This window comes from Balearica regulorum, chromosome Z (genome assembly GCF_011004875.1).
Source record: "Balearica regulorum gibbericeps isolate bBalReg1 chromosome Z, bBalReg1.pri, whole genome shotgun sequence".
Classification (NCBI taxonomy): domain Eukaryota; kingdom Metazoa; phylum Chordata; class Aves; order Gruiformes; family Gruidae; genus Balearica; species Balearica regulorum.
Window position 1 is genome coordinate 66,758,270 of NC_046220.1, and position 27,065 is coordinate 66,785,334.

General features: G+C 39.6%; 1 protein-coding gene across 8 annotated transcripts; it reads left to right on the forward strand.

The window, feature by feature from the left end:
* Positions 1-1,321: 1,321 nt before the first annotated feature.
* On the forward strand, positions 1,322-24,695 carry MIER3 (MIER family member 3). Of its 8 annotated transcripts, XM_075739948.1 has the most exons (14): positions 1,423-1,549; positions 2,328-2,352; positions 4,511-4,656; positions 6,576-6,710; positions 8,139-8,259; positions 10,499-10,584; positions 10,782-10,854; positions 13,303-13,454; positions 13,929-14,010; positions 17,467-17,561; positions 20,226-20,353; positions 20,540-20,685; positions 20,771-20,923; positions 21,504-24,695. In XM_075739948.1, the coding sequence occupies exons 1-14, from the start codon at positions 1,541-1,543 to the stop codon at positions 21,569-21,571; spliced, it is 1,419 nt and encodes a 472-aa protein (XP_075596063.1). In that variant the 5' UTR covers positions 1,423-1,540; the 3' UTR covers positions 21,572-24,695. The 8 variants fall into 8 exon arrangements, with proteins under 8 accessions (XP_075596064.1, XP_075596063.1, XP_075596056.1 ...); XM_075739949.1 differs by having other exon boundaries at positions 1,322-1,549; positions 4,531-4,656; positions 20,771-24,695; XM_075739941.1 differs by having other exon boundaries at positions 20,771-24,695.
* The last annotated feature ends 2,370 nt before the right edge of the window (positions 24,696-27,065 follow it).

The window sequence follows — 27,065 nt, forward strand, 5'->3', positions numbered from 1 at the left end:
TACATTTTTCTTCTTAGTTTTTGTGTACATGCAGTGAGCTCTGACATAGCCTGTCTGTTGTTGATCATTTTTACCAGATAACTCCTTAATCTGTGTATACAACTTTGGAAAATAGCAAAGACCGATCAGGGATCAGAGGATGAGGTACTGTTGGAACTGCTTGTGACTGTGGCAACTTTCCTAAAAATTGCATTTCTGCAAAGTCTTGGGATTTTTATGTTGTCAACATCTTACCACAGGTACATCAAGAGCAGGTATGTCTACATCTAGGCTGCTGTGTAGTTTGGAGGTACACAAAGACTTTATGTACTGGAGTTAGACTAGGCTCAACAATGCAGCACATGACACAAGTTAATTTACTTTGTTTCTCAGAGCAACAGGTCCCAGCAGAATAAATTAAACAGTATACAGCTCCACTACTTAAGTATCTAAACTAGCTTGGGATCTCTACACTGCCTGCCAACCCAACTTAGGACACATCCAAAGAAGCTGTTCACTTTGGGATACAGCCTTGAGCCTCCCAAATTCCCTGGGTGGGACAACAGTCTGGGGCACTATTGCACCTCAGCACCACTGTGATGCACACCGCCTCTCCAGCGCAGCAATATTCGATACAAGTATGGCGGATGCTACTTGGCCAGAAACATGTGATTCAAAAAATTAAAAGCATGAGTCTTTATAGCCTGGGATGAAGAAATCAAGCCCAATTCCCAGCTCATGTGCACCGGGACATAAAATACCACTAACAAATGCAATAGATATTACTTGCACATAAAACCACCTCAACTTTTATATAGAAGAACCCACTGAGAAGTAAATTTCACATTCTCTGTTTAAGCCACAGCAAGCAACCATTAACAGGAAGGTTTGAAGGCTTGACATTTTGTTTCCTGCTCCAGACACTTCGGAGGTTGGGTGTCGGCGTACCTGCTAGCCCTCCATCACACCAGCCCCTAGGAAGGGGCTTGATTCCGAGTGATGCACAGGTGACTCAGCCGGGTACCGTTTCTGCACGGCATCCCCGGGACAGGACGGCAAGCCGCGGCAGTCAGAGACGCGCTGACCCAGACGGGGGGTGTCCGAGTTACCCGGGCTCCAGCCGGCCTCGGGGCCCCTGAGGCAGCACGGTGAGGGCCGTGCCGGCTCCCGCTCGCCTCGCTCCGGGGCAGGCAGCCTCTACCGGCCCAGGCTTCCCCGGGCGGGGCGGGTGGAGGGCGGTGGCCGGCGCCGTGCCACTCCTCCGCTCTGGGCTCGGCGACGGGCACCGAGCGCCCTCTCCGGGCGGGGCAGGGCCGGGGCGCGGCGGGCCGGGGCGGGCAGAGCGCCCTCACCGGTCGGGGCGGGAGGCTGCGGCGCCGCCGGAGGTGGGGTCCCGGCGCTGCCCCTGCCCCGGCGCCGCCTCCTCCGCCTCAGCCCGGTCCCGCCGGCCCCTCCGCTCCCTCCCCGGCCGGCTCCGGCTGGGGCTCGGCGGCTGCCATTGGCTTAGCGGCCCCATCCGGGCACTCGGCGCAGCGCTGTTCCTCAGCCCGATCGTCCCAATATGGCGGAGGTGAGCGGGGAAAGCGGGCTGGGGCGCCAGGGTTCGGCCGGCTCCCCGCGGGGCTCTGTCGCCGGCAGGCCCCCCGCGCCCGCCTGGGCATCCCCGTAAGGCGCCTCCGGGGCGGCCCGGCGGCGCAGGGGAGGTCAGCGGAGCGGCGAGGCGCCCTGCGGAGCCGCCGGCGCCGGGGCAGCGGGAGCCTGCGCGACTAGGCCGCACGGCGGGCGCCGCGCAGCGCGGGTGCCGGGTTCGCAGCCCACGGGCAGCCGACAGGCCCCGGCCGGGCGCGGAGGGGGGCGCGGCCGCCGCGCCGGGCCCCGGGAGGGGGGACGCGGGACGGGCCGGCGGCGACGCCGTCGCAGCAGCGCGGGCGATGGAGAAACGCCCGGCGGGAGGAAGGAGGAGCGAGCCCCGGGCTGGCAGCGGGGAAGAGGCGGTGGCCGGTCCGGCTGCCTCCCCCTGTCATGTCCCGCCCGGCCGGGGCCGGAGGGAACGGGAGCGCCGGCCGGGCCGGGCGCGGCACCTGGGGGGCTTCAGTCTCCGCCGGAGGAGGAGGGAAGGAGAGCGACTGGCAGGGAGCGAACGAGCGAGGGAAGGAGGGATGGGAGAGGGTGAACGGGATGGAAGGGCCAACAGGGCGGGACGCAGGGGCCGAGGCCGGCGGGGAGCGGCTGAAAGGGGGGCGGCGGGGGATGAGGGCAGCTCCAGGGGGAAGCATGAAGTGAAGCCCTCAGCCCGCTCCCGGGCCGCAGGAAGCCGGCTCTCACCTCGGTCTCTCTTCTCCCCGCAGGCTTCCTTTGGGAGTTCGAGCCCAGGTTCGTCCTCGCCCACCTCCTGCTCCAGCACCCGGCCTGCTGCCCTCACGCCGCTTTCTCCTTCCTGCTCCTTCCCAAATTTATTCCCTCGTAGCTTTCCTAACGCTTCATGTGCACGCAATTAACCGCCTGCCAGATTTTTAAGAGAAGGAGATGTGCACTGTGGAGTCCTTTCCTTAACTCCGGTTGCAGTTAGTAATTGGCTGCTTGGAACCCAAAATGAAAACAAAGTTTTGTAGCACTTTTAAGTCAGCATCTCAGTAAAGCCATGTAGCCTGGAGAGAGACTGCTTCTCTTGTTGCTGGTAACTACAGGCTTGTGTAAATTTTTGACTTCTTGGTAATAACCGAAAATGTTTAAAATCATAATGATAAGTAATTTTTAAGGCTTTAACTGCTATTGAGGTTCTTTGGAATACTTTACACAAGCAAGCATAGTTAACATCAGCAGGGCTACTCTCGAAGAAGAAGTATTTGGGGAATGTATTTGCTTCTGTGTAACTGCTTTCTGCAGTGGCTGTCATCCTTTTGAACTACTCTTCTGAAATTTATTAGGCTTGCATTTTTTAATATGATTTTAAATATTTTAAATGGGATACTGAGCATGCAGAGCTACTGAAGAAGTGGGACTTTTCTATGAAAAGTCTGTGAGTGGAACAGAACTTCCACTTGAGTTACTCAAACATAAAATGAGTTAGAACATCAATTAGGCACAATAATCGCAAGCACATATGTATGAATAGATTAAGGCAGTTGACACTTCTTTAAAACTAGATCAGAATATGATGGCAAACAGGAGGAAAACTCAACACATAATGTCATTATTGTAATTGGAATAGTGTTACCAGCTATAGTGAAAGTTCTGTGAGACCATCTATGTGAATAAAAAGCATTTTTGGCATGAATGTTTCACTACAGTATGATACATGAACTTTCATAGTATTGTCTTAAGTGAGCTAAACAGATAAAGTTGTAATTACCTGCGTATAAGGAATGAACACTTAGCATAATTGCTGAAAAATTAATTAGATGCTTTAAGACTCGGAAGTGTTAGTGTGTGCAGCTGTCTCTTTCAAGGCTGGAAGCAGTGCAGAGAGGGATACTGCTTTATGTTTTTGAAGAGGATTGAAAATTTGTAGCTATTTCCTTCAAAACTTCTAAAGAAGTTCTTACATGGAAATAATTTGTAATGAACCTTTTCTTTACTGCTTGTAAGCCAAGGATTTTGCGACAGAGTGTTAGTGTGTAAGAACTAGAAGGGGAAACCAGAAGAGAAATACCCTAATGTGTTTTTCTCCATCCTGAAAGCCATAAGAAAGTGAACATTAAAGAACAAAACAACCCTGTAGTTCAGTGACTTTCATTGTAGAACACTGTCTTTTTGGTGCAGAATATTTGCATCTTTAAAATTTGTTTAATGTAATGATAAACTTTCGCACTGTTGACAAAATGCACTTTTTTGATGACTTACGACTGTCCTCTTGAGTAATGAAAAAGTGTCTATTGGACCACAGAGCTATCACAAGAACTTGTTAATTAATGTGATCCATTAGAAACATTTTGTTATTTTTGATATATTTTAATCAATACTTCTTGAAACTCTGCTATTTATTTTTCCTATCTAGATCAAGTGCTAAGAATTAAATTAGTTTTAATAAAAGATGTATCTATGAGGCTAAACTAATCTGAAGCATTATTTGGTGTTAGTAGGAAGCTGATTTATAACCTAAGTTAGCTGTTTACCAGTGAAAAACTGTGCTAGTTACCATATAAATAACATAAATAGAGTCTATAAATCACAGTCTTGCAGCATCTGAAATCTTATGATGTACGCTTTGTACCGTATGTTGTGAAAAATCTTTTATTCAGTAAAATACTAATTTGGGATTGTACTTTCTGAACTTTGTATCAGTAGCTTAGGTGCTTCTCTCATGTACTTTATACTGCAAGAGAGAAACATGTCCCTATTACTTACAAATATGAAAAGGGAAGGCCAGCCAAAACAGCTGAATTTGTCAAGTAGTTAAGGAGTTTGTTCCACTTATTCCATTGAGAGTTCTGACCCTGTGTGTAAGAGCGTTCATGGAACCACATTTCTGTGATGTAATTTCATATGTTGGTATAGAAAAAAAAGTGACTCAAATTAGGTTTTTTGATAGTTGGCTCTTTATCGTCTGAGGATCATGACTTTGACCCATCTGCTGAAATGCTGGTACATGATTATGATGATGAGCGAACTCTTGAAGAAGAAGAAATGATGGAAGAAAGCAAAAATTTCAACTCTGAAATTGAAGATTTAGAAAAGGTAAGAGTGGCTTTCTCTCTTGCAAATGTCCATACATGTAACTTTTCTAGTGAAAAAAGCACTCAACTTGTTTTTCAGTTTGTATTGTATAATGCAGTTTCCTGCAATATGCCTTTGCAACTTGTTTAAAAAAAGAAAAGAAAATCAGGTTTGGTTAGGATATAGCAGTGCATCCTCACAGAAGGGCTGAACTTAGCTTCTCAAAGATATTAGTGTTAAGTTCACATTCTTTTTCATTTAGTAGTCTCTGTGGTAGAGAAATCACTGAAGCAGGTTTTAAAGTCCTATCATCTAATAGCACTTATCACTTCTGAGTTTTACAAGTTGGATATAAGTTGAAACTGTACATTTTGCATAGTATTAAGTGACAGCTAGCTGTATTTCATTCTGTTGGTCAGATTTTGCTTTCCCAATGTTTGAACTAACAGCCCTGTTTAAGGCATGATGGACCATGTTCATTTTCTACGTAAGTGTTAGTTTTATGTCTTAGTTTCATCAATTTGGCATTTGGTGGGTGTGCAAAATGACCAGCGTGCTCCTTGGCTTTTCCTATTCCATTTTACACTCTTTAATTAAATATTTTTCCTATTTACACCTGCTGTTCATCTGTGGCAGTGCATCACCCATTTTAAATGCCTGCTGAGTGCTGAACACCCACAAATTCATGCTGCTTGCATTACTGTTCAGTGACCCACTTACACCACGCAGCATAACTGCAGATTTTGGTCAAGAGAGTTCCAGGGAGGTGTAATTTTTAGCATCATATATGAGACTGTGTTTTTGTAGTCCATGTAAAACCAAATTTTTTAAATGTGGAGTTGGCAGTGTTTATACTCATGGTTTTTATTTTTTTTTTGTCCTGCGACCTTTATAGTTACATTTTTACTGATTATGAACTTGCAATTATAGTAGTGAAGCAGCTTGCCAAGTCTGGTGGTTAAAATGGAGTTGTTACTCCACAAAATGATCTTGTTGCTTCTGTAATAGAAGGAAGAAGAACTGAGAGCCACTCATCTTAAACACTTTATTACTTTAGGTCCCGATCCTGGAAAGACTTGGACATGAGTTTACGTTTACCCATTGTGAAAAGTCTTTGCAGGACTAAGACCTTAGCTGACTAAAGAAAACAAGTAATTTAATCTGTGTTTGAGTTCAACAAGAAATTTTTAAAGGTAATATAACTTTTCAAGGTATAAATATTGGAAAATATTTTTAATGTTTTGATAGCTTGAATCAGGTAACTAAAAAAAAATCACTGTTTATTATTTTATTAATTGTATTGAGATGTAAATATGATATTTACTAAAATCACTTGATTGAAAGCTGTTGGAAAAAACAAGTTATAAATCAAACCTTTCTCCTCATTTTTGCCTTCTGTATCATTAGCTGTCTTTCTCCTATTACCTTCTCAACAGTCATTATAAAATACATCGTGCAGGAGATGGAAAGGAGGGCTTAAATGTTGCTATATTGGTTTACTTTTGTGGGGTTTTCACACTCGCAGCTGTAAGTGTGTAGGACTAAAGTCTTCACGTTTTTCTGTGTTTCTGTCTTGTAGAGGGGTTGTATAGTGTTTTTAGGATATCTTGTGTCTTGAAAAATAGAGGCAAATCATGCTCTACAGTATGAGTCAGATGAGGACATTTTTAATAATCACTCTCTGGTTTCATCCAGTAAACAATTTTCTTCAGTAGCTTGATGGGATTTCACTATATGCCCAGATAACATGGTTATGAATTATTTCAGTCCTGTGCCTGAAAACATTTTAAATCTTTAATCAGGATTCCTGCTTTCAATTCAGTTTTCCTTTGTTTGTTTTTTTACTTTTGTTTTTCAAAATATGTCTTATCCTTTTAGGCCTGAACTGTTTACAAGTATTTGTCAGTGTGTTGAAATGTTTGTAAATCCTCTTGTATTAGGAGGGAAACATGCCGTTGGAAGATTTACTGGCATTCTATGGCTATGAACCCACGATTCCAGTTATGGCAGGTTCCAGTGCAGATAGCTCTCCAAGTGAACTTGCAGATGAACTTCCAGATATGACTCTAGATAAAGTAAGTCAGAACCATTTCCCCCTTGTATTATGGCTAAAAAACAGAAATTCAGGTGACCTGAAATTACATTTCACTGTCTCTTGATGTTACAAAATATGTATCTTTGTTAATTCGATATACTATATTATTCTGAATTCATTCTTTTTCAAGGGTATTGAGGATCCGATTCTAGTTATAATTATCACATTTATAAATGTGTAGCAACTTTAGTGGTACTATATTACTACAAATGAGAAATGAATAAGTTAACAGTTCTTCTAAAACACATCCAAAGAACTTTAAATAGGTGGAGGGTTTTTTAATAGAAGTGGGATTTTTTTTTTTATAATGTATGCAAAGTCCAGAAAAAATAATTCTGTCTTCCGGCACACATGTCAAGTATCAAAAGTTTTGTGGATAACTTGAACTCCTCAATGCTTTGGAATGTTGCTTTCAAATGCATATAATTTGGAAAGGTCTCAATTTTGGGGAGTGAGAGAGAGATTGTTTTATGTTCAGTCACTCTAAGTGTTGCATTGCTGATGTAAAAACCTAAAACTTCAGGTTTTGTGATTTGCAAGTGAACTTTGAATTCTGAGATTTTAAACTGATTTTTGGCTATAAAGCATATGCAGCTACTAGTTCAGATTACAAAGTATATAGGTAGTAAGTATATGTCTGGGTTTTTTTTAAAAAACTTTCTGTAAGTATGATGTAATGGTAAACTCCACAGAAAGTAGGGTATAATGATGGCTCTGCACATCTGATTCTCATTATGATTCACGATTGTGTTGAGACTACAAAAATGTAGTCGGCTTGTTGTCCAATACAGTTCTTTCCCTTCCTAACCTCTATACAGAGGGGTTCAAACATATCTGCTAGTGGAGAACATGTGCGTTTTCTTTTTTGCTATATTTTTTCTTTTTTTAACCTACAGAAATGTCATTTTTTTTGTTTTGGGAAGATAGCAGATGGTCTATTATCTGTAACTGTCCTCTCAGCAAAAGTCTACAAATGTGCCTGGCTGTTTTATCTTTTTTTCCACAGAGTTTAAGGGGTAGCAACCTTTTAAAGCTTCGGTATATCTGTGATGCAAAGAATGACAGAATTCTAAAGATTTGAGGCAGTTTCCACTGGCATTTTTCATTGGAAGCAGTTGGAGAAACATCTAAAATTAATCCTTGCAGAAGTTACTTCTTGTGTTTTTATTTTAATAGAAGACAGAGGGGAAATGAACCCCTGTGTTCAACTCTGAAATTAATGGTTATATTTGTTCTTAGATTTAGGAGGAGTTAACTAGCTCTTTAATTAAGGGTGTATGGTCTGCTAAATTTACTTAAGGCAAAATAATTAATTTTAATTAATGAGACTTACAGTTTGCTGAATCTGAATGCTCATCTGTCTATACTTAATAGTCTGAGGTTTTATTTTTTTATTTTAATGATACAGGAGGAAATCGCTAAAGACCTGTTGTCGGGTGATGATGAAGAAACACAGTCCTCTGCTGATGACTTGACACCATCGGTTACTTCACATGAGGCTACAGACTTCTTTCCTCGGCCATTAAGATGTAGGAAACCTAATTTTATAATAGTACTCAAAAAGTCTTAGCATTATATATAGCTTCCTAGCTTCAAATACCAAAATTGTAGAGTAGTGCTGACTTTACCAGGAATTGAGAAACAGTGCTTTGCAGGATGTTGTGTATGAATGTTGTCTTCAGTTGGTATTACTGATTACCTAAAAGACTTACATTTGATACTGTGCTCAAAGTGCAAGTGCAACTAATTTCTCTACAAATAAGATAACTTTTCATAATTAATAGTTAATGTGGTATTGAGGAACACTCTTCATGATTTTTCAGTACATTAGTGAATTACATGAATACGTAAGCCATTATTTTAAATCAGTGTTTCTCTACTGAAATGTTTGCTGCTGCTTGTAAGCCAGTGACTCCTCCATGCAGCCTGTGGATGTGAACTGGGATGCAGTTTCTTTGTGATTATTTCCCTTCACACATTCAACACTTTTCCATAAGAGTTCATGGGGTGAACCAAAGTGGTTTTATATGGGATAGGGCCTATAAACCCATGAGCACCAAAATTTCACTATCTATGGAGCTATTATGGAAAAGGTCTGAGAACTAGTGGTTCAGTTATCCAGCCTGGATAAGATATTCCTCATTGCCTGTTCCAGCTCATTTGTTCACTGGTGTACTAGAATTAGAGCAATGTAGAGCGTTTTTATCACAGTTTTAATTTGATAAGTATTTTAGGCTATTCCTGGGGGATTTCATCCCTCTAGAGAAGGGGGACAATAAAAGGGATGTGCTGCCTCAGTCATCAGCAATCGTAGTCCTTTGCATGTTGCTGATTGCATAATAAAAATAACATATTTGTAATGAAAAAGATACACAAAAACCTTAAAAATTTTAATGCCCTTTTTTCAGTTAAGCAAACCCCAAATTTGCTGGCACTTAATCATTGCTTATGAATTGTTAATGAGTATGACACTGAAAGTGTGACAGCTTTATAGAAAAAAATTTTTAGCCCCTCATCCTACTGAAGATTAAGAAACAGTCACCTTTGTTTTCAGCTATCATGGTTTTCTATCAGAATGTTACTTTCTCTATTAGAACTTTTGGTTGGACATTTTAAAATTGAATATCCACCATTTCAGGAAAGGAGATGTCAGCTCTCTGTACTGTTGGCAATTTCTTTTTTTTTTTTCTCTGATCTCTGTCCATTTCTCAGATACTAAGACAACATTAAGTTTTGCGATAAACATGTCCAATACATACTATAGGCTATTTTATTAAATTTCCATTAATTGGAAAAAATAATTGCCTCTGATTATCCAGGCATATTGTTTTTTCATGCATTCATGTTAGCTTCTTGCTTGCTATTTCTAACAACAAAAAGAGATAGACTGGTGATTGGAGTAATGATTACAGAAGAGGAGACTTAGTCCATACGGTCTTGGATATCGTCTGTGATGTTGACAGTTCTGTTCAGTTGTGATGAGGCTAAAATTGCAACCCTATTTATGAGCATGTTGTTTCCGAAGTTTGAGAAAACAAAATAGCTTTAATCATATCAGAACTGTAGATTTCATTCTTCTGAGTGTTATACAGCTGTAAAAGTAAAATTACTTCAGAACAGTCTTCCAGATTCTAAAACACGAGTTCTTCTATGGAGTACTGTATATGAATTGTTTGGAGTGCTCTGCTGTATTTCTTTCTAAGTTTAAAAAAAAAAAAAAATTCAGTCTTTCACTGATTCCATTTTATATATCTGTCCTGCATCTTCACTCCATGCTGAGGCAGCCTTGTTTAAAGGAATGTTTTGAATGCCCATTAAAACTTCTGATGAAAGGTTTTAGTAGGTAATAAAGACATGCCTTCAACTTTACTTTCTTTGTGATTAACCTGAGGCTAAGTCATAGCCCTGGAAGTTTTCTGTTTTTCTCATACCTTTTCTGTAAGGTATAAGCCTTTATTGGAGAAAATTAATTAAGAAAAAATATCTCATTTCCTTTTGACTGTTAGAAATGTAGTAGATGTCTCAGTTGCAATGATGATAAATGTTTCAGTTCTGCAGTGTACAAGTACCGGTGCCTTCTGACTTCATGCTAGTTTGATAGAACTGTAGATTAACAGACTTCTGATAGAAATGTAGATCAACAGACTCATGATAAGTGTCTCACAGAATAAAAACAGGTACTCCTTTCATAAGTAACGGATATCTTGTACTTCTGTGTTTGAACTGAAAATTCTTCCTAGTTAAAACTAAACTTCTTTGTGTCTGAAGCGAACACTACGTGTGATGGAGATAAAGAATCAGATGGTGAAGATATAGAGGCAGACAATGGTAATTCATCTGAAGATTTGAGAAAGGTAATAATTGTATCTTTAAAAAAAAGTTAAAAAAACTTTACTGTTAAGAAAAATGCATTAAGATTTATAGTACATATCTAAAATAGTACCTGAATTCTGGAATTCTCTGTCAAATGTCATTAATGAAATTTCTAATGCTTCCATACACAACATATTAAGTTAATACCTTTCTCTTTCAATTTTTGTTACATCTTCAGGAAATAATGGTTGGTTCACAGTACCAGGCTGAAATTCCATCTTACCTTGGCAGATACAGTGATGATGAAAAGGGTAAGTTCTTCTGACTGTTTTACTTTTATTTTATGTATATACATAGCACTTAGATTTAAATGTTATTTAAATTTGTAAGGTAAATCCAATGGCTTACTTAAAGTCTCAGAGACCTAAAAAAAAAAAAAAGGCACTAGAAAACTGAAGTAATACAACCACATAATTATGTCTCAGAAATGGGATTCTGCAACTTTGAGAGGACAAGAAAACATCAGAGGATGGATTACAGTGTTCATTCTGATGTATCTATAATATTAGGAGGCAACAAACTGTGTGTCAAGTTACATTGAAGATCTTCAAAGTAGTATTTTTCTTTGATTGTTTTTGGCAAGCGTACCAGTGTGGGTTACAGAATGGATATGGAAAACAAAGCAATAAACCATTTTAAATTTCCATAGCGTGAGTAGAAGATGTAGGTCCTGATACACTATCTTTTAAAAAAATACGATGTTTTAAGTATGATGTTATTCTGGTGTAAATTTAGGTTAAAAACCGCAATTGTGCTAGAGTAGAAAAAAACCGTTATTTCATAGAGTCTTACTTGGTATCTTTAGAAGCCTTCACTATGAGAAAAGTATAGCACATACAGGTGTGGAATTCAAAAAGCAAATAATGAAAAAAATTTGCTCATGGGTGGAACAGCTGTGAAATTAAGTAACAGTTTGGGGGTATGTTAATAAATAAGGGCATTCTTTGTTTTTGCTGTAAATTTTCAATATTCAGTAAGTTACTTGTGTTCAAACTGTAACATTTCATGGGAGTGTTATTCTACTGAAGTATATAAAGTCTTTTCACCATTACTGCCTGCTTTTTTGAAGAATGATCCTCTGCAATAAGAAGAATGTTCGGTATGGGTGGAGCTGGAAGTATTAGCAAGTGAGCATCCCTTCTGTTGCTTAAGAGACCTAGGAAAGTCTCTTATTTTCTAAGATTCATGCGTTATGCTTATGGGTTTTAAGAAATGGAGGAGTAAGAACAGGATTTATCTTTCACCTTTTACTGTTTACACATCTTGACTTCCCCTCAGCCAAGAACTAGAGAAGGGCCAATAACCAGAGGATGACCAGGAAGGGTTAATCTGACAACTTTGTCTGGAATGTGCTGGTGCTAGAGAGAACCAGTGAGAGTCTTTGCTGGCAAGGCGGAGATGAAAGAGGTAGCGAACAGATGGGAGAGCCAGCGGATCTCCTCTTGAGATTATCAATCATGGACTCCAGCAAGAAGGGCTGGGCTGTCTTGGTTGATAAACAGGGTTGAAGCTGAGCGTCAGCAGTGCTCAGAGAGGTTGGACCTGACTGTAGGGGTGGACGACTCTGTGGAAGCCTCTTCTGTACTCCCTGAAGAGCTTGTGACAGCAAGCAGGGCCTCATATTTCTGCTGTGTAGTTCCAGCTACCAGAATTATGCTAGAAGGCAGGTCTGCTCTTCTGTAAACCTTACACTTGCAACATGTCTGTCTGAAAGCTTTCCATGTTCTTAAGCTGTAACAGAACTTTCAGAGGACATGTAATTTTTTTTCTTCACCTTAGCTTAATATTGTTTCCTGAAGTTTTATGAGAGATTTGAGAATCTTCATCTCTTCTACTGTAACAGCCATTATGCTTGTATTTGAATTGAATAACTCCCTAATTTTGTATCACCAAGAGAGTACATGAAACACTATGTAAAATGTTAACTACGTCTATTGATCAGAGTAAGGGATTTATAGTTTAATCTAGAATTGAAACATGTGCACAGACTGACAAAGGGTTAGGTCAACTCTTGTGTGTTTCCAATGTGTTGTCTTTCAAATAAGCTACTTAAGAGGTGCAAACATAATTTCAGTGTACTCTGAAGGAGGACTATACATCCTGATTGCTTGTAAAGTATGCAGTCTGTAAGTTCTTAACAGCATTCAGTTGTTAGTGAATCGAAAAATGTTAAGACCTAGATTTCCATTCTGTTAAGTCATTTTTGGCAAATTTTAGTTGAAAATGACCATTTAGTCACCACATTGGTTTTTTTTTTTTTTTTTGACATGTGATATTTGAAATGCTGAAGTAATATCCTAAACTCTTTTACAGTAAACTATGGTTTATTTTTTTGAAAGCAGCTGAATAAAAGTGTGAATGGTTTTACTAGTTTGCTCATATGAAGTTGATCAATACATGTGCATAATTTGACTTGAATCATCTAGCTGTGAACAAGCTGCTCCTCTATAAAGACTCTGTCTCAAGAGTTGAGTCCCTTATCTCATCCTCATGGAACCTGAACCTTTTTGCCACACCACATTGCAGAGTCTGTCTCTTAACTGAGGCTTTTGGGGAGAAAGCGAGCTGCAAGTTAAGTAGAATCATAGTGCTTGATTTGATTACTTCTGTGTTTCTGTTCTTTGCCTTTCTGAAATAGTTTTTAATGTTATAGCCTTAAAAATGTTACACCTGGTGTTAATGGATTTCTGTTTTAACAGCCTACGAAAATGAAGACCATTTACTTTGGAAACCTGATGTGATCTCAGAAAGTAAAGTTAAAGAATACCTTTTTGAAACCTCCTTAAGAACAGGAAATGAAAAAATGATTGGCAGAATTCCTGAAGGACTACATACACGGGACAATGAACAAGTATGTTTTATGTCTTCTTCCATTTGTGACACATTGCTTTGTAATTAACATGTGCTCTTTTTCTCTGCCTTGTATTATAAAGGCAGCAGTACTCCATTTCTTTTTTTTTTTTTAATTAGATGTTATTGGGGTCAGGATGTTATTTGTAATTTTAAGCACGTGCTTAAAATTCCAAGTATTTGAATGTTGGTGGTGTTGTGATCTGTGATATTTTCTGATTGCTATGCTGTTGATAAATCCAGGGTTTTTTAATAATTGCATATAATGTTTTACATTTTCTTAATTAAACTTTCCCTCAACTTTTGGATGGTTTTGCTTTTGGTTGTGGTTTGGATTTTTTTAAATTTTTGTCATGTATAAAGATAAACCCTTTTTTTTCCACATTAGATATGCTCACTGAAAGGCTAGTTTTAGAGGTCTAGTTTGGATGTTTGCAAACTTTCGCTCTTTCTAAAGACTTTTTCAATTTTATAGGCACTGTATGAACTTCTTAAAAGTAGCCATAATGTTAAAGAAGCAATTGAGAGATACTGCTCAAATGGAAAGGCATCTCAGGGTAAGAGTACCTGTTTTTTCAGAAATGTGTGGTTAAAAGGAAAAAAAAAAAAAAAAGATGTAAAAACTTGAGCGAGATTCAGGTTGAGGTGCACATCCATTTCCATGATGTCTGTGGTACAGATTAGGTGTAATCCGACTGTTGGCCAGTTGAAATTCCTGCTAGAGAAGTTTGCAATTTGTATAAAGGTTGGAGGATCAGCTTTTCACCTTCCTTTCTTTCCTCCATTGCTGTTGTAACAGTGGCACAGACTGAGGAGAGAGGTGCGAGGAGTGGTGATTTTGCTCCCATAAGGCAGTTCTCACCCACATTACAGTATCTTTTTGAGATCATGATCAATTATAATCTGATGACATTTATACTAGAATCAGAAGAACATAGCTGGCTACATAAATAAGCCCCACTCTCTTCCTCACTGTGCTAACGTTGTGCTATCCCAACCCTAAACCAGTTCTGAGGTATAGTTCTGTAGGTCTTTGGTAGAACATGGAGAGCTTTGCTCGAGTTTACAGTGGAAAACGAGCTTCCATCTTATTTATCCTTAACTGTATTACTCCCTTAAATGAAAATCAGAGTTTATCATTTAGCAAAGACAGTTCTTTGTCCAGTATTCTAACATATGTGTTATGTCATGCTCTGATCTACTCTGCCCACTACCCACTGAGGTTCACTGCCATTCTCAAGATGAGAATTAAAAATCCACCAATCCCAAGATAATTTCTTAACATTGAGACTGTACATCGGGATCTTTTCTTCTGTTTGAAGCTGGAGAACTCTGTAGTAAGGAGTGCAAAATTAATGAGGTGAGAAAGAAAGAAAATGGCCTTGCAGTGGAATGATTTTCACCTTCATCTGGGAGCAGAAAGGTCTTGGTTCCAGTGTCTGCTTCCAGAAATGTTTTGAAATTAGATTTTTTCCCCCCATTGGCTTTAAATGTCAACGGAACAAAACTTTCTGGATCACCATTAGGAATGTGAGATGCCTGAAATATCACTTCTTAATTATATATAGACCCAAAGCCATAATCCAGATAGGAAAGCAACAATGCTTGAGACAAAACTGACCTATTCAAATTGTTTGAGCTACTTTGTTTCAAGAGTCGTCCTCTTTTTTAATGATTTTTTTTGTTGTTGTTTGTAAAACTAAAATTCAGTTTGAGAAACTGCAGGTTTTATCTTTTAAAAAAAAAAAGGAGATTTGCAGTTCTACCCTAAGAAGTCTGAAATGGTTGTTCATGGGATCTTTAGGAGCAGATGGTTCTTTGGTTTGTTCTGGATTCCCTGATATCCCTTGTTTTTCAAAACCCTGGATAAGACTAAGTATAGTCCCAGTCGGTTGGCCCTGTATGGCTTCCTGAGGTATGCCTAGCACTAAAGCTTTCCTCCACAGTTCATTATGCCTTTTCTGGGGGTCCACTACCTCACGAGGGTGTTTATGAGATCAGGAAAAGTGTTGGGTTTTGGGGAGTCTGTCTCACTTGTCGGATCTGTCTGCTGTCTGTGTCAGCTCAGGATCGCCTGGCTGGTGTCGGTTCATACCGCCTCATTTCTTGACTATGATTTACAGTGCCATACATCAAGTCTGCCCAAGTCAGGATGGGTCACAGGTGGGGTTGGCCATCCTGACCCTCCTGAGAGTTATGTTCTATATTTTATCTTATTTCCTCCCTTTTTACAATGAGGTACAATTTTAAAACATGAGTTCTAGTTTATCCTCTACCTTCCTGCATTTTTCTTTTTCCTCCCAAAGTTGTTTCAGCAATTGGTCTATTCGCAGAGGTAACAGCATTTCTTGTTGCTTTCTTTTTTCATCCTCATCTTGTAACGTTCTTATTTCTGTTTCTTTACATTCCTTATGGTGATAGAGTATAAGGAATGGTGAGGGACTGTTTATCAGGGAGTGTAGTGACAGGACAGGGGGTAATGGGTTTAAATTAAGAGGGTAGATTTAGATTAGATGTTAGAAATAAATTCCTCACAATGATGGTGGTGAGGCACTGGAACAGGTTGCCCAGAGAAGCTGTGGATGCCCCGTCCCTAGAAGTGTTCAAGGCCAGGTTGGATGGGGCTTTGGGCAACGTGGTCTAGTGGTGGGTGTCCCTGCCCATGGCAGGGGGGTTGGAACTAGATGATCTTTGAGGTCCCTTCCAACCCAGGCTATTCTATGGTTCTGTGGTATGCAGCTGCTAAATACCTTTTCAGCATCTTTTACATTATTATTACCTTCTCTTTACCATCTTTCAGTTTCCCTCTTACAAGAGTCAACTGTTCTTTTTTCTTACTCCAATTATCCCACTTTTTGTGTGCCCAGTCATCTGAAAATTTAAGTGAAGGGTTAAGTCCATGCCTCTGTAAGTAGTCAGTGATTGAATCTGCCATCCTGCTGACTACACCAATTTTTGTCGCAGGTGAATTACTAAGAAAAGTCATAGTTGTGGGGTTAACTAAAAGGTTTTATTAATGATCGAATGATAATTAATTGATTGAATGATAAATGGTAATTAAGCAATAATTTAATGATTTAAACATGATTTAACAACGATTAATAATTAGTAGAACACTACTACTTACTACACTTCTAATAATTAAGCTATAGCTTGATAGATACATATGTGTCATTAGCATACAGTATACTTTTAGGCTTAATGTAAAGTGTTGCTTACCTTGTTACAGGCAGCCCTGAGGGGTAACCTTGAGTGGTGTCCCTTCCCTGCTCAAGGGGAGATCGTCTCTGTGCAGCCTGCTGCTGTACAGGATAGCTCAGTGAGCTCAGGGGGGCTACAAATGTTTATAGTGTGAAGTGACTGACATATAGTCATCCCCTCCTTTGGTGTACATACGGGTGTGCAGCTGTAGCAGTTTTAGTTTTGTCTAGTCCCAGTGTGGGTTGGCACTGTTAGCTCCTGATAAGACATGGCCTAGACTCCGTAGTTGCTTAGAAGACACGACCTACCACAGTTCTCACAGTCTGCATGGCAGGGATAATTTCACTCAGGCCTTCTCGGCAGTGATTCCTGATCTGAAGTGCTGTTCACTCAGTCAGAGTGGGGACATCCGTCACAACAGATTGTTCCTTCGATCTTTTTCCAACAACCACTGTTCTTTGTATGTAGAAATATTCAAAAAAATTATCTCACTGATATCTCAGTGATGTGATCAAACCTTGTTTTTTTGATGACAAACTTACTAAGAAATAATAAATCTTTTGAATGTCCTTTGCCCTCAAAAGGTTTCAGAAATCAAAACTCTTTTATGAGTTTTTTTTAATAAGAATGTTACATTTAAGGTGGGATATCTGTACAATAGAAGAAGGAACATGGATTTAAATAACTGAACTGTTGGGGTTTTTTTAAGAATGCATTCAGATATTCATGTATTAGCAACATAAATATTTTATTCTCTGTAAAAGGTTGGTGAGTGAAAGTAAGTTTATCACACTACTTTTGTCATTGTCTAGAAGAGATGACAGCGTGGACAGAAGAAGAATGCAGAAGCTTTGAACATGCACTTCTGATTTATGGAAAAGACTTTCATCTCATACAGAAAAACAAGGTTAGTATTTTACAGTTAAATGGAAGAACTGATAGATGATGGGATGCTGAAAATCTGTAAAAGCAATAAATTTGTCAGAAGCCATGCAGAAGAGTGAAGTAAGAACCGACATATTAAAACCAGCGTGGCATTTTTGTGCAAATTGTTCCTCAGATGTCATTGGAAAAGCTAGGCATTGCAAGATGAGTCATTATATTATCTCTGATACCAACTTATGTTGACATTACTTCCATTTATGTATTTATACTATAATTTAATTTAAATGTGTTCCTCTCCTAGAAGTATCGTATTTCCATACCATAGCTGTGGGAGGGGAAAATGCATCTTGTCTTAAAATATTTTTGTCATCAGGAAGGTGTCATTTTACAGAAACCAGTTTAGCTCTTTGTGTTTTCAGAAAGTGTAGTCATCCATGAGTACTCCGGTTTCTCACCAATGAAGGAGTTCTAATCTTGATGTGGGATGGCTTCTGATTGACTCCTCTGTGCCTGAGGAATAGGGATTGGATTTTAATTTTTTTTAAAATGAAAAAAACCTGTCATTTGGTACAGTTGACAATGTGGATGTCCCCAAATTTTCTGTGTATCTCCTTTATGTTATGATACCACCTTGAGGTTTTGTTCTTTAGGAGACTGGTGTTTTTGTTCTATTTCAAGAGAGCTTTATTGGGCTGTGATTGCTGCAGCTGGTACTGCTTAATACCTGCTTTAACCTGTTCTATGGTAAATATTTGGGTGGTTCAGATTTTAAATGGACCTTACCAAAAAACAGTAATTCATCAGAGATGCAAAGAAATAATCTAAAAGTATTTTTTCCAACATGCAACAAAGCACATAAGTTGATGTCACTATGGACCAGAATTTGTCTTAAGAAATCCACTGGAATTTTTTCCAAGTGGGTAAAATGCCAGAAAGTTCAGGGAGAGTTCTGGGACCCAGAATAAGCTGATGTCACTTGTATGTGGAAATGATCAGTTAGACAAGATTTCATGTGTGGAGAAATTTACAAGAGTTGTTTCCTTGTCACTGTACCGCAAAACGTTAATAGGGACTTTGTATACTAGGTGGTGCATATGGACATTTTTTCATTTCCTCCCCTACCTGTTATGTCTAAACTTGCAAGGTTTACTACTACACCCAAGGCATTTTGGATTTGCCGCTGATGTTTCCAGAAGTTTGATTAAGCTCAAGTATAGTTTACTGCCAGACTATTTCTGGATAGAGTTGTATATTCTAGTTGTAAAACTTCAACTGGAACTGTGAGCTGCTGCTGATGTCAAACATTTCTGCATCTTAAAATGTATAGTTTATAAGCACACAGGTAGAAGTAATGACTTTTTCTCCAAGAATCTGACTTCACATAGCAACCTCCATTTTGTGGAAAGACACAAACAACATAGATCAAAATGAATCTTTTGAGTCCTTTATACATTCTCAACAAGATTACAGTTTTATTTTGTTGTTTAAGCATTTACTGTTGTGAATATCTGTTGTCGAAGCTTCCAGAGTTCTGGCCTTTCCGAAAAGAAATAAGTACCCAAAGTCTCTTCTGCTTCTTCAATGACTTCTCTTAAGTCATTGATCTGCTCAGCTTTTTCCATCGTAAGAGTCTGTCTTACAGTTTAAAAAATTGTTATATATGTTATGAACTGAGATCATAGAACCACAGAATGGTTTGGGTTGGAAGGGACCTTAAAAACCATCTAGTTTCAACCCCCGCTGCATGGGCAGGGACACCCTCCACTAGACCAGGTTGCCCAAAGCCCCGTCCAGGCTGGCCTTGGACACTTCTAGGGATGGGGCATCCACAGCTTCTCTGGGCAACCTGTTCAGTGCCTCACCACCCTCACAGTAAAGATTTTCTTCTTTATATTTAATCTAAATCTACCCTGTTCTAGTTTAAACCCATGACCCCTTGTCCTTTCACTACACTCCCTGATGAACAGCCCCTCTCCGTCTTTCCTGTACGCCCCTTTAGGTACTGGAAGGCTGCTATAAGGTCTCCCTGGAGCCTTCTCTTCTCCAGGCTGAACAACTCTCAGCCTGTGTTCGTAGGAGAGGTGCTCCAGCCCTTTGATTATTTTCACGTCCCTCCTCTGGACTCGCTCCAACAGCTCCATGTCTTTCTTGTACTGGGGCCCCCAGAGCTGGACGCAGTACTCCAGGTGGGGTCTCACAAGAGCAGAGTAGAGGGGCAGGATCACCTCCCTTGACCTGCTGGTCACACTGCTTTTGATGCAGCCCAGGACACAATTGGCTTTCTGGGCTGCAAGCACATATTGCCAGCTCATATTGAGCTTTTCCTCCACCAACACCAAGTCCTTCTCCTCAGGGCTGCTCTCAATCCATTCTCCACCCAGCCTGTAGTTGTGCTTGGGATTGCGCCAACCCATGTGCAGGACCGTGCGCTTGGCCTTGATGAACTTCATGCTTCAGATATAGATACAGTTTCAATCTAGTTTTAAAAAAGCCAATAATGCATACAATAGAACACATGTAATACTGATTTGAAACTGTAGATCTCTTTGAAGTGTCCTAATTTAATTGGTTTGTTCCAGATACTAGAACAACAAAACTAACAACATTGCAAGAATATGGGAATTGGGGAAATGAGAAAACATAAGACTTTGCATTAATCTTCTCAATTCTTCTTGCTTTCTTTTAGGTAAGAACCAGAACAGTTGCTGAATGTGTGGCTTTCTATTACATGTGGAAAAAGTCAGAACGCTATGATTACTTTGCTCAGCAAACAAGATTTGGAAAGAAGAGATACAACCATCATCCAGGAGTTACGTAAGTAAAACGTTCTTGAATATGTTTTCTGTTGCAAATCATAAATGTAGAATAGCGAGTTTTTTCTTCTGTCATTGCAGTGTAATAAATACCACCGTGCCTATGGCAACTGAAATTAAATCTATCATCATTTTTAGGCGTTGTTTTCTGGTTAAATAATACATTATGGATGCAATACTCCTTTAGGGACTACATGGATCGTTTGGTAGACGAAGCAGAAGCCCTTGGTGGAGCAGTGCATTCTTCATCCTTAACATCTAACAGTCGAACAGAAACCATGCCTGATCAACAGCTAAGCATTCTGAACTCTATCACTGCCAATGAGTTGACAGGTAAAGCAAGAAAAAGATAAAAATCTTTTTGTTCAAACTACACAAACAACTATTTCATTTGCACTTGTGTTCATCTTTTTTCTAGCATTGACTAATAGCGTAGCTACAGTCTGCCACACTTCAGATGTGAACTGCCTGGATGACGCCTTTCCTCCTATGGACAGCTTACCCCGAGCACCAGTTAATCATGTGCCTGTTGGAACGGAAGAATTGCTCAACTTGCCTAGCAACGGTGAAAGTGATTGTTTTAATTTATTTGAGACTGGCTTTTATCATTCAGAGCTAAACCCAATGAACATGTGCAGTGAGGAGACAGAACGACCTGCGAAGAGATTGAAAATGGGAATTGCTGTCCCAGAATCTTTCATGAATGATGTCTCTGTAAATAACCTTGGTGTGGACTTCGAGAACCACACGCACCATATTACCAGTGCCAAAATGGCTGTTTCAGTGGCTGACTTCAGCAGTCTATCTGCAAATGAGACAAATGGTTTTATCAGTACCCACACTCTTCACCAACATGCTGCCCTTCACTCAGAATGACTGTGGAAAACTAAACAAACAGTGGGTACTTTATGCAGTAGTAGTAAACTTGATGGGAGCTATCAGGTTTGCTTAGTCTTTCACTGGAAGTTTGAACTTTATGACATCAGTGATGTCTTTGTATGTATAGAACTATATCTTGATTTATCAAGAGTAATTTCTTTTTTCAGTCCATAAATGTGGAAATGTCATAGGATATTTGGCAGAGTTTGGGACTAAGAGAACTCTGTGGTGCAGCTTTAAGCTCTGCTTCAATTTTATTTTTTTTTTTAAAGCCTGTAGACGGAGGCCACCATTTCAAAACCAGCACAGAAGTTCTGAACAGATTGGAGTGGCTTTTTAGTCTAAGTTACTTTTGCTGTAACGGATGCAGTGGAATAACAGTGTTTACAGGTACCAATCCTGATCCCTGCTCTATGTAGCATTTTTTTTTTTTTCTTATAAAGGCAGGGATGGGTTTCTTTAATTTAAACTGCACAAACATACAAGGATGTTTTTTAAATGGAACCTTCTCTCATGTGATACTAAACTAGAGCACTTCAGTTTACAAAACAGCAAGTTCATCTTGGTGGAAGCTAGCACAAGGGACTTAACATAAGTAAAGTGTGAAGACCTACACTTCGATACTGTTGCAAAATTATAGGCCATGGCTACCTTAGACAAAAGTAATTATGCTGCCGTAGGTGTCTGTGTACTTTAAACTTACTGGCTAAAAACAGGTGCGTTGTAGGCTATATTGTATTCGGATGGGTTTTGTCCATGACTTTGAAGAGTAATGTGATGGTATACCGTAACTTTCCTAAGGCAGCTGATGTTGTATAAAGCTACAGTCTGCACAGCTTAGGATTTACCACTAAACAGTCTATGTTTGGAAGACATCTTAGATTGTTTGGAGCACTGCAGTTCAAAGTGTTACAGGTTTAAGGGACTATTTAGTTTGTGTAGGAATAGTAGAACCTTGAAGTACGTATTGGACAGTTTTTCTTTAGTGTGGATTGCATTTATTTGTTTCGGCAAGTCATTGGCTCAAAAATGGCACTTCACTACGTTGGTCAAATAGGAAAGGATGAGTAAAAATGTTTCCCATAAAAGCAACTGTTTAACTTCAGTATTAATTTTTTTTATTTTGAACACTGAGTGCAATTTAGCCATCCGGGAAGTTTGTCTTGCAAATGTACTAATTCTTGTGGGAAAGTCAAACCAAACATAGTATTGGCTTATAACATGTTGTTTTAGCATACAACTTGCAGGGTTTTTTAATGAGAATCTGAACCTTAGTTCATTAGCCCTTTCCCTCCATACTTTTTCTTTGCACTGTTTGTATTGCAAATTTAATTGCCACTAATTTGTTTTCATTATTCAAGAGATTAAGTTTGCATTGCTGATACTTGTAATAGTTGCTTCAAGGTTATGCTGAGTAATTAGGAAGTAGTGACTTTAATATTTGAAAGGGAAGAGGGTATTTATTATGCATACTGTGAACTGCATTGACATCCTGGGTTTTGGATGCAGCATAGGGAGTTTTCTTTACATCATTGTAATGAAGATTGCTTTGAAGTGTTTACACAATAGCACACTTACCATATTAAAAACAATTAGTTTAGCACAGTGGACAAAAGTAGAGATAATTTTGTTATCAGTTCTCAACTAACACATTTGAAATACGTAATTTTAGTAAGTACACGGTAAATAACGGGTAGCCTTGGCCCTGTGTTGTACTCTGACATTTTTAGCCAAGTTGTCAGCTTCTTGTTGCTGTGTTTTGTGCTGAACTTTGTACCTTCTTTCTTTTGTTTATGAATAACACATTTTACGTAATTTTGTAAAATACTGGCCATGATCTTCCATTGTTATACATTCAAGATTATCTATGGGTTTACAGTGAGTGGCTGGTCTGTATAAAAATTATTATACAAAGATGACTGAATGCTTATACCAGTTGCACTTAAATGAACATGCCCATTCTCATTAGCTGATGCAGTAATATATTCAGTTTATCTATGCATTGCTGGGCTCTTAATGTAGACAGAGACTTGTCTAAGGTTTGGGTCGTCAGCAAGTTGAATGGACACTTTAGTTATTTAATAAAGACTTTTGACCAAAATTCAGAAAATGATATGAGAGAAAAATGAATTCCAGCTAGTCTAATAGATTTTTAAATGCTGATCTTATTTAGCCTGTTGGCTAGCTAGCTGGTATCGTTTACTTTTAATTCCTTGTTAAAATGAGGCAATAATTTGCAAGATTTTGTAAATATGTAAATTCTTCATATCTTTTTAGATATCTATTTCAATATTTTCTGACTACTTCTGTGTATAGTAACATTTTTGTGCATGCTTGATGTGACATTCATAAATTTGTACCACTATGACTTTATCCATGTAAAATAGCTATTTATTGAATTTTTCTTTTAAAAGCTGGACTTACTTATTTTTCTCTCAGTTTAAGCATTTAAGTGGAGAACTTGTTACTGTTTATTAAAAGAATTGTGTTTTGAAAGTCAGCATGAACATAACCGAATTGCAACCATACGAAGAAATTGCATTGCCTTGGTTCTTAGATGGTGAAGCACAATTCTTGTAACAAACTGTGATGAATTCTTTGTCCTTTGCCACACTTTTTCTTCATACAAACAAACCAAAAAAATCAATGATGGGCAATTGCAGTGTTGGTAAATGTATCCTTTTTATGTACAGGGAATTTGAAGAGGATAGCCGATTCATTTAGAAGTGTAACTGGTGCTGTGATTATAGCAATACTTTTACTTTGGTTACTCATACGTCATCTTCTCATGGTAGGTTTTTAAATGTTTAGTTTTCCTCTTGTCATGATCAAACTGCTGAATTTACTTGAAGGATGTACAGTACTGTTTGAGGAATACTAAATTGTGTACAATTAGGTCAATGAATTGTGCAATTGTTTCCTGTTTTTAATTTTTAAAACTGAGGGTAAAAAATATAGGAAAACTACAGTTCAAGTAGAACATAGTGATACTACTTAATTTAACCAAAGTCTCTAGTGAATATCTCAACTTTGAATGTAAGCTAATGGATAAACTGACCAACAGGGACACTATTTGCCCAGCATTACAAGCACATTGTCTACAGACAGGGAAACTAAATACAGTAATTTATAAAATAATGACAAGGTTACTATTTTTTTTATTCCTATTTTTCATTGTAAGACGAAGGAAGATTCTATTGTAAAATACAGTAGGAATGGTTATAGTCCTCCTAATAAAACAGAGATTCCAGTTATTCTCAGTTCAAACTAAGTACCCTGTGCATAACAACAAATCTAGTGACAATCGGAACATGTTTTAGTATCAGATGTTCAAGAGGAAGTCGCTATTGTTGCATTGGTTTTAATATTTGTACATAAACACTGATTTTTTTGAGCATTATTTTGTATTTGTTGTACTTTAATACCTGGTGTACAGTTCCAGAAATAAATGTCTGGAAACCTTTCTTTACTTGTAAAGCTTTTCATGCATCTAGGCTGTATTTGCTACTTCAGAATTATTTAGCAATAACTGAACACATTTTAAGAACTCTGAGTACCACTGAAGTGCATGCTACCACTCTGCCTAATGTTAAAAAGAGTGAAAAATGCAGCCATGCAGGTAAAATTGTAACTAATGATTTTCCTCAAACATTAAAATATTATGGCTGAAGTATAGCGCAATCTTAGATGGGACTTAAACATAGCTTCAGAGTAACACGTGGCCACAGTGTAACCCGCTGTTCAAACTACTGTGGGGAACACGGTCCTGTTCGGTCGCGTAAGAAAACTTGCCCAAATCCTTAAATCCATGGCAAGCCAGATTACAGGTGCGAATACAAAAAGTTTACCCTGCTAAGGCCTTAATGCTGAAGTTAAACTATTTGGAATGCTTTTTGTCTTGATTTTGCTTTCCCTCAAGGAAATGAGCACTAATCTTGGATCCTGGAAAGCACTGTTACTTCTAAGATCTCACATAGCAATTCTGTCAAAGGCCAGTGCTTTCCTAGGCCCAGCGTGCTTGGTTTTGCAATGGCTGGCACAATAAAGCTTCAGGTAAAGAAATTATCGTGCAAGCTGATAGAATTCCGAACAACAAAAGCTGTAGTTTGCCAAGTAATGTCATGAGCTTTGCTTCCCCTGATGATGAGATGCAAGGGAAGTGTCTTTGTAATGGTGGTTAGTAGAAGGTACAAAATACCTATCCAAAACTCTGCTGACAAACCACACCTCCCTTTTTCTAGATGTTTACCATAAAGATCAATGTTAGAACAAATCATAATGACTGACCCTGTTGTCCTTTCTTGTTTTGACACTACTAATTGTTAGCCTTGTGATGCTGCAGTCTTAAAAATGGTTTTAATTATATGTATATATAATGGCAACCTCTTCCCCCCAACTCAGTAGTTAACTATTTACATTCCCATTAAAGTAATCCCAGGACCCATCCACTTCTGCCACTAAAATGATAAGCGGCCCCTGAAGTCATGCAATCACAGAATCATTTTGGTTGGAAAAGATGGATCACCAAGTCCAACTGTTAACCTAACACTGCCAAGTCCACCACTAAACCATGTCCCTAAGCACCGTATCTACACGTCTTTTAAATACCTCCAGGGATGGTGACTCAACCACTTCCTTGGGCAGCCTGTTCCAATGCTTGACAACCCTTTCGGTGAATAAATTTTTCCTCATATCCAATCTAAACCTCCCCTGGTAACACTTGAGGCCATTTCCTCTTGTCTTATCACCTCTTACTTGGGAGGAGAGACTGACACCCACCTGGCTACAACCTCCTTTCAAAGAAAGTGACAAGGTCTCCCCTCAGCCTCCTTTTCTCCAGGCTAAACAACCCCAATTCCCTCAGCTGCTCCTTACAGGACTCGTGCTGTAGACCCTTCACCAGCTTCGTTGCCCTTCTCTGGACACGCTCCAGCACCCCAATGTCTTTCTTGTAGTGAGGGCCCAACACTGAACACACGACTCAAGGTGCGGCCTCAACAGTGCTCGGCTATTTGGTGCCTAAGTCCTTGTTTTGTCTGCAACGTGCAAGGCAGCAAAGATGGGAAGCATAAACCCCAGTGACCAGTTTGCTAAACCATTTTTTACTAGTTCTTGGATTTCTCTTCCCTCTCTGTAGGACAACTAATTTAGAGCTCCCAGCAAATCTTGTCCCTCTGATCCAGGAGGAAGTGAGGATGCCTCAGCAGAAACGCGCTCTTCTGCTGCCTTTGTGCTCTGCTGAAGTCATGGGCCTCCTGCCCTGCAGCATGGCTGCTTACCCCCACCCGCCCCTTCTCCTCAGCGCTGGCACACGCCTGCCTGCTGTGCAAACAGCTCTGGCGCCGTTCATTGCCTCGGCAGAACATCCCTCCCTTTTGGTGTGGTTATTGACTTGGCTTCCTGTGTCACCAGGTGAGCTCCAGGACTGGGTGGAAGGAGCACACAGCCAGGGAGCAGAGCAGCCTGGCAGGCAGCAGGGAGCTCTCAGGTAAGTACAGCATCACCTTTACATGCAAAATAAAAGCATCTTAAAGCATGGCTTCATAGATCCAGTGCGTCAAATTAGCAACTTGCAGCCTCCACCTGCTGGCTCACTTGCCCTGGCCTCTCTGAGCTGTTTCAGCTTGCTGCAATAACAGACAACAAAAGAAGTGAGACAGCCTGGGGTGCGTGGTGGTGTCACCATGGTCAGCAAGTGAGATCAGCGCACAGTAGGGTCTGATGAGCAGTGGTCAGGAAGGAACAGTGGCTTTGAGAGCAAGGGAGGAGGGAAGGATGAGCAGCAGCATTTACGCATGCTCACACCTTTCCCCCTTGCCTCCTGTCACAATGAC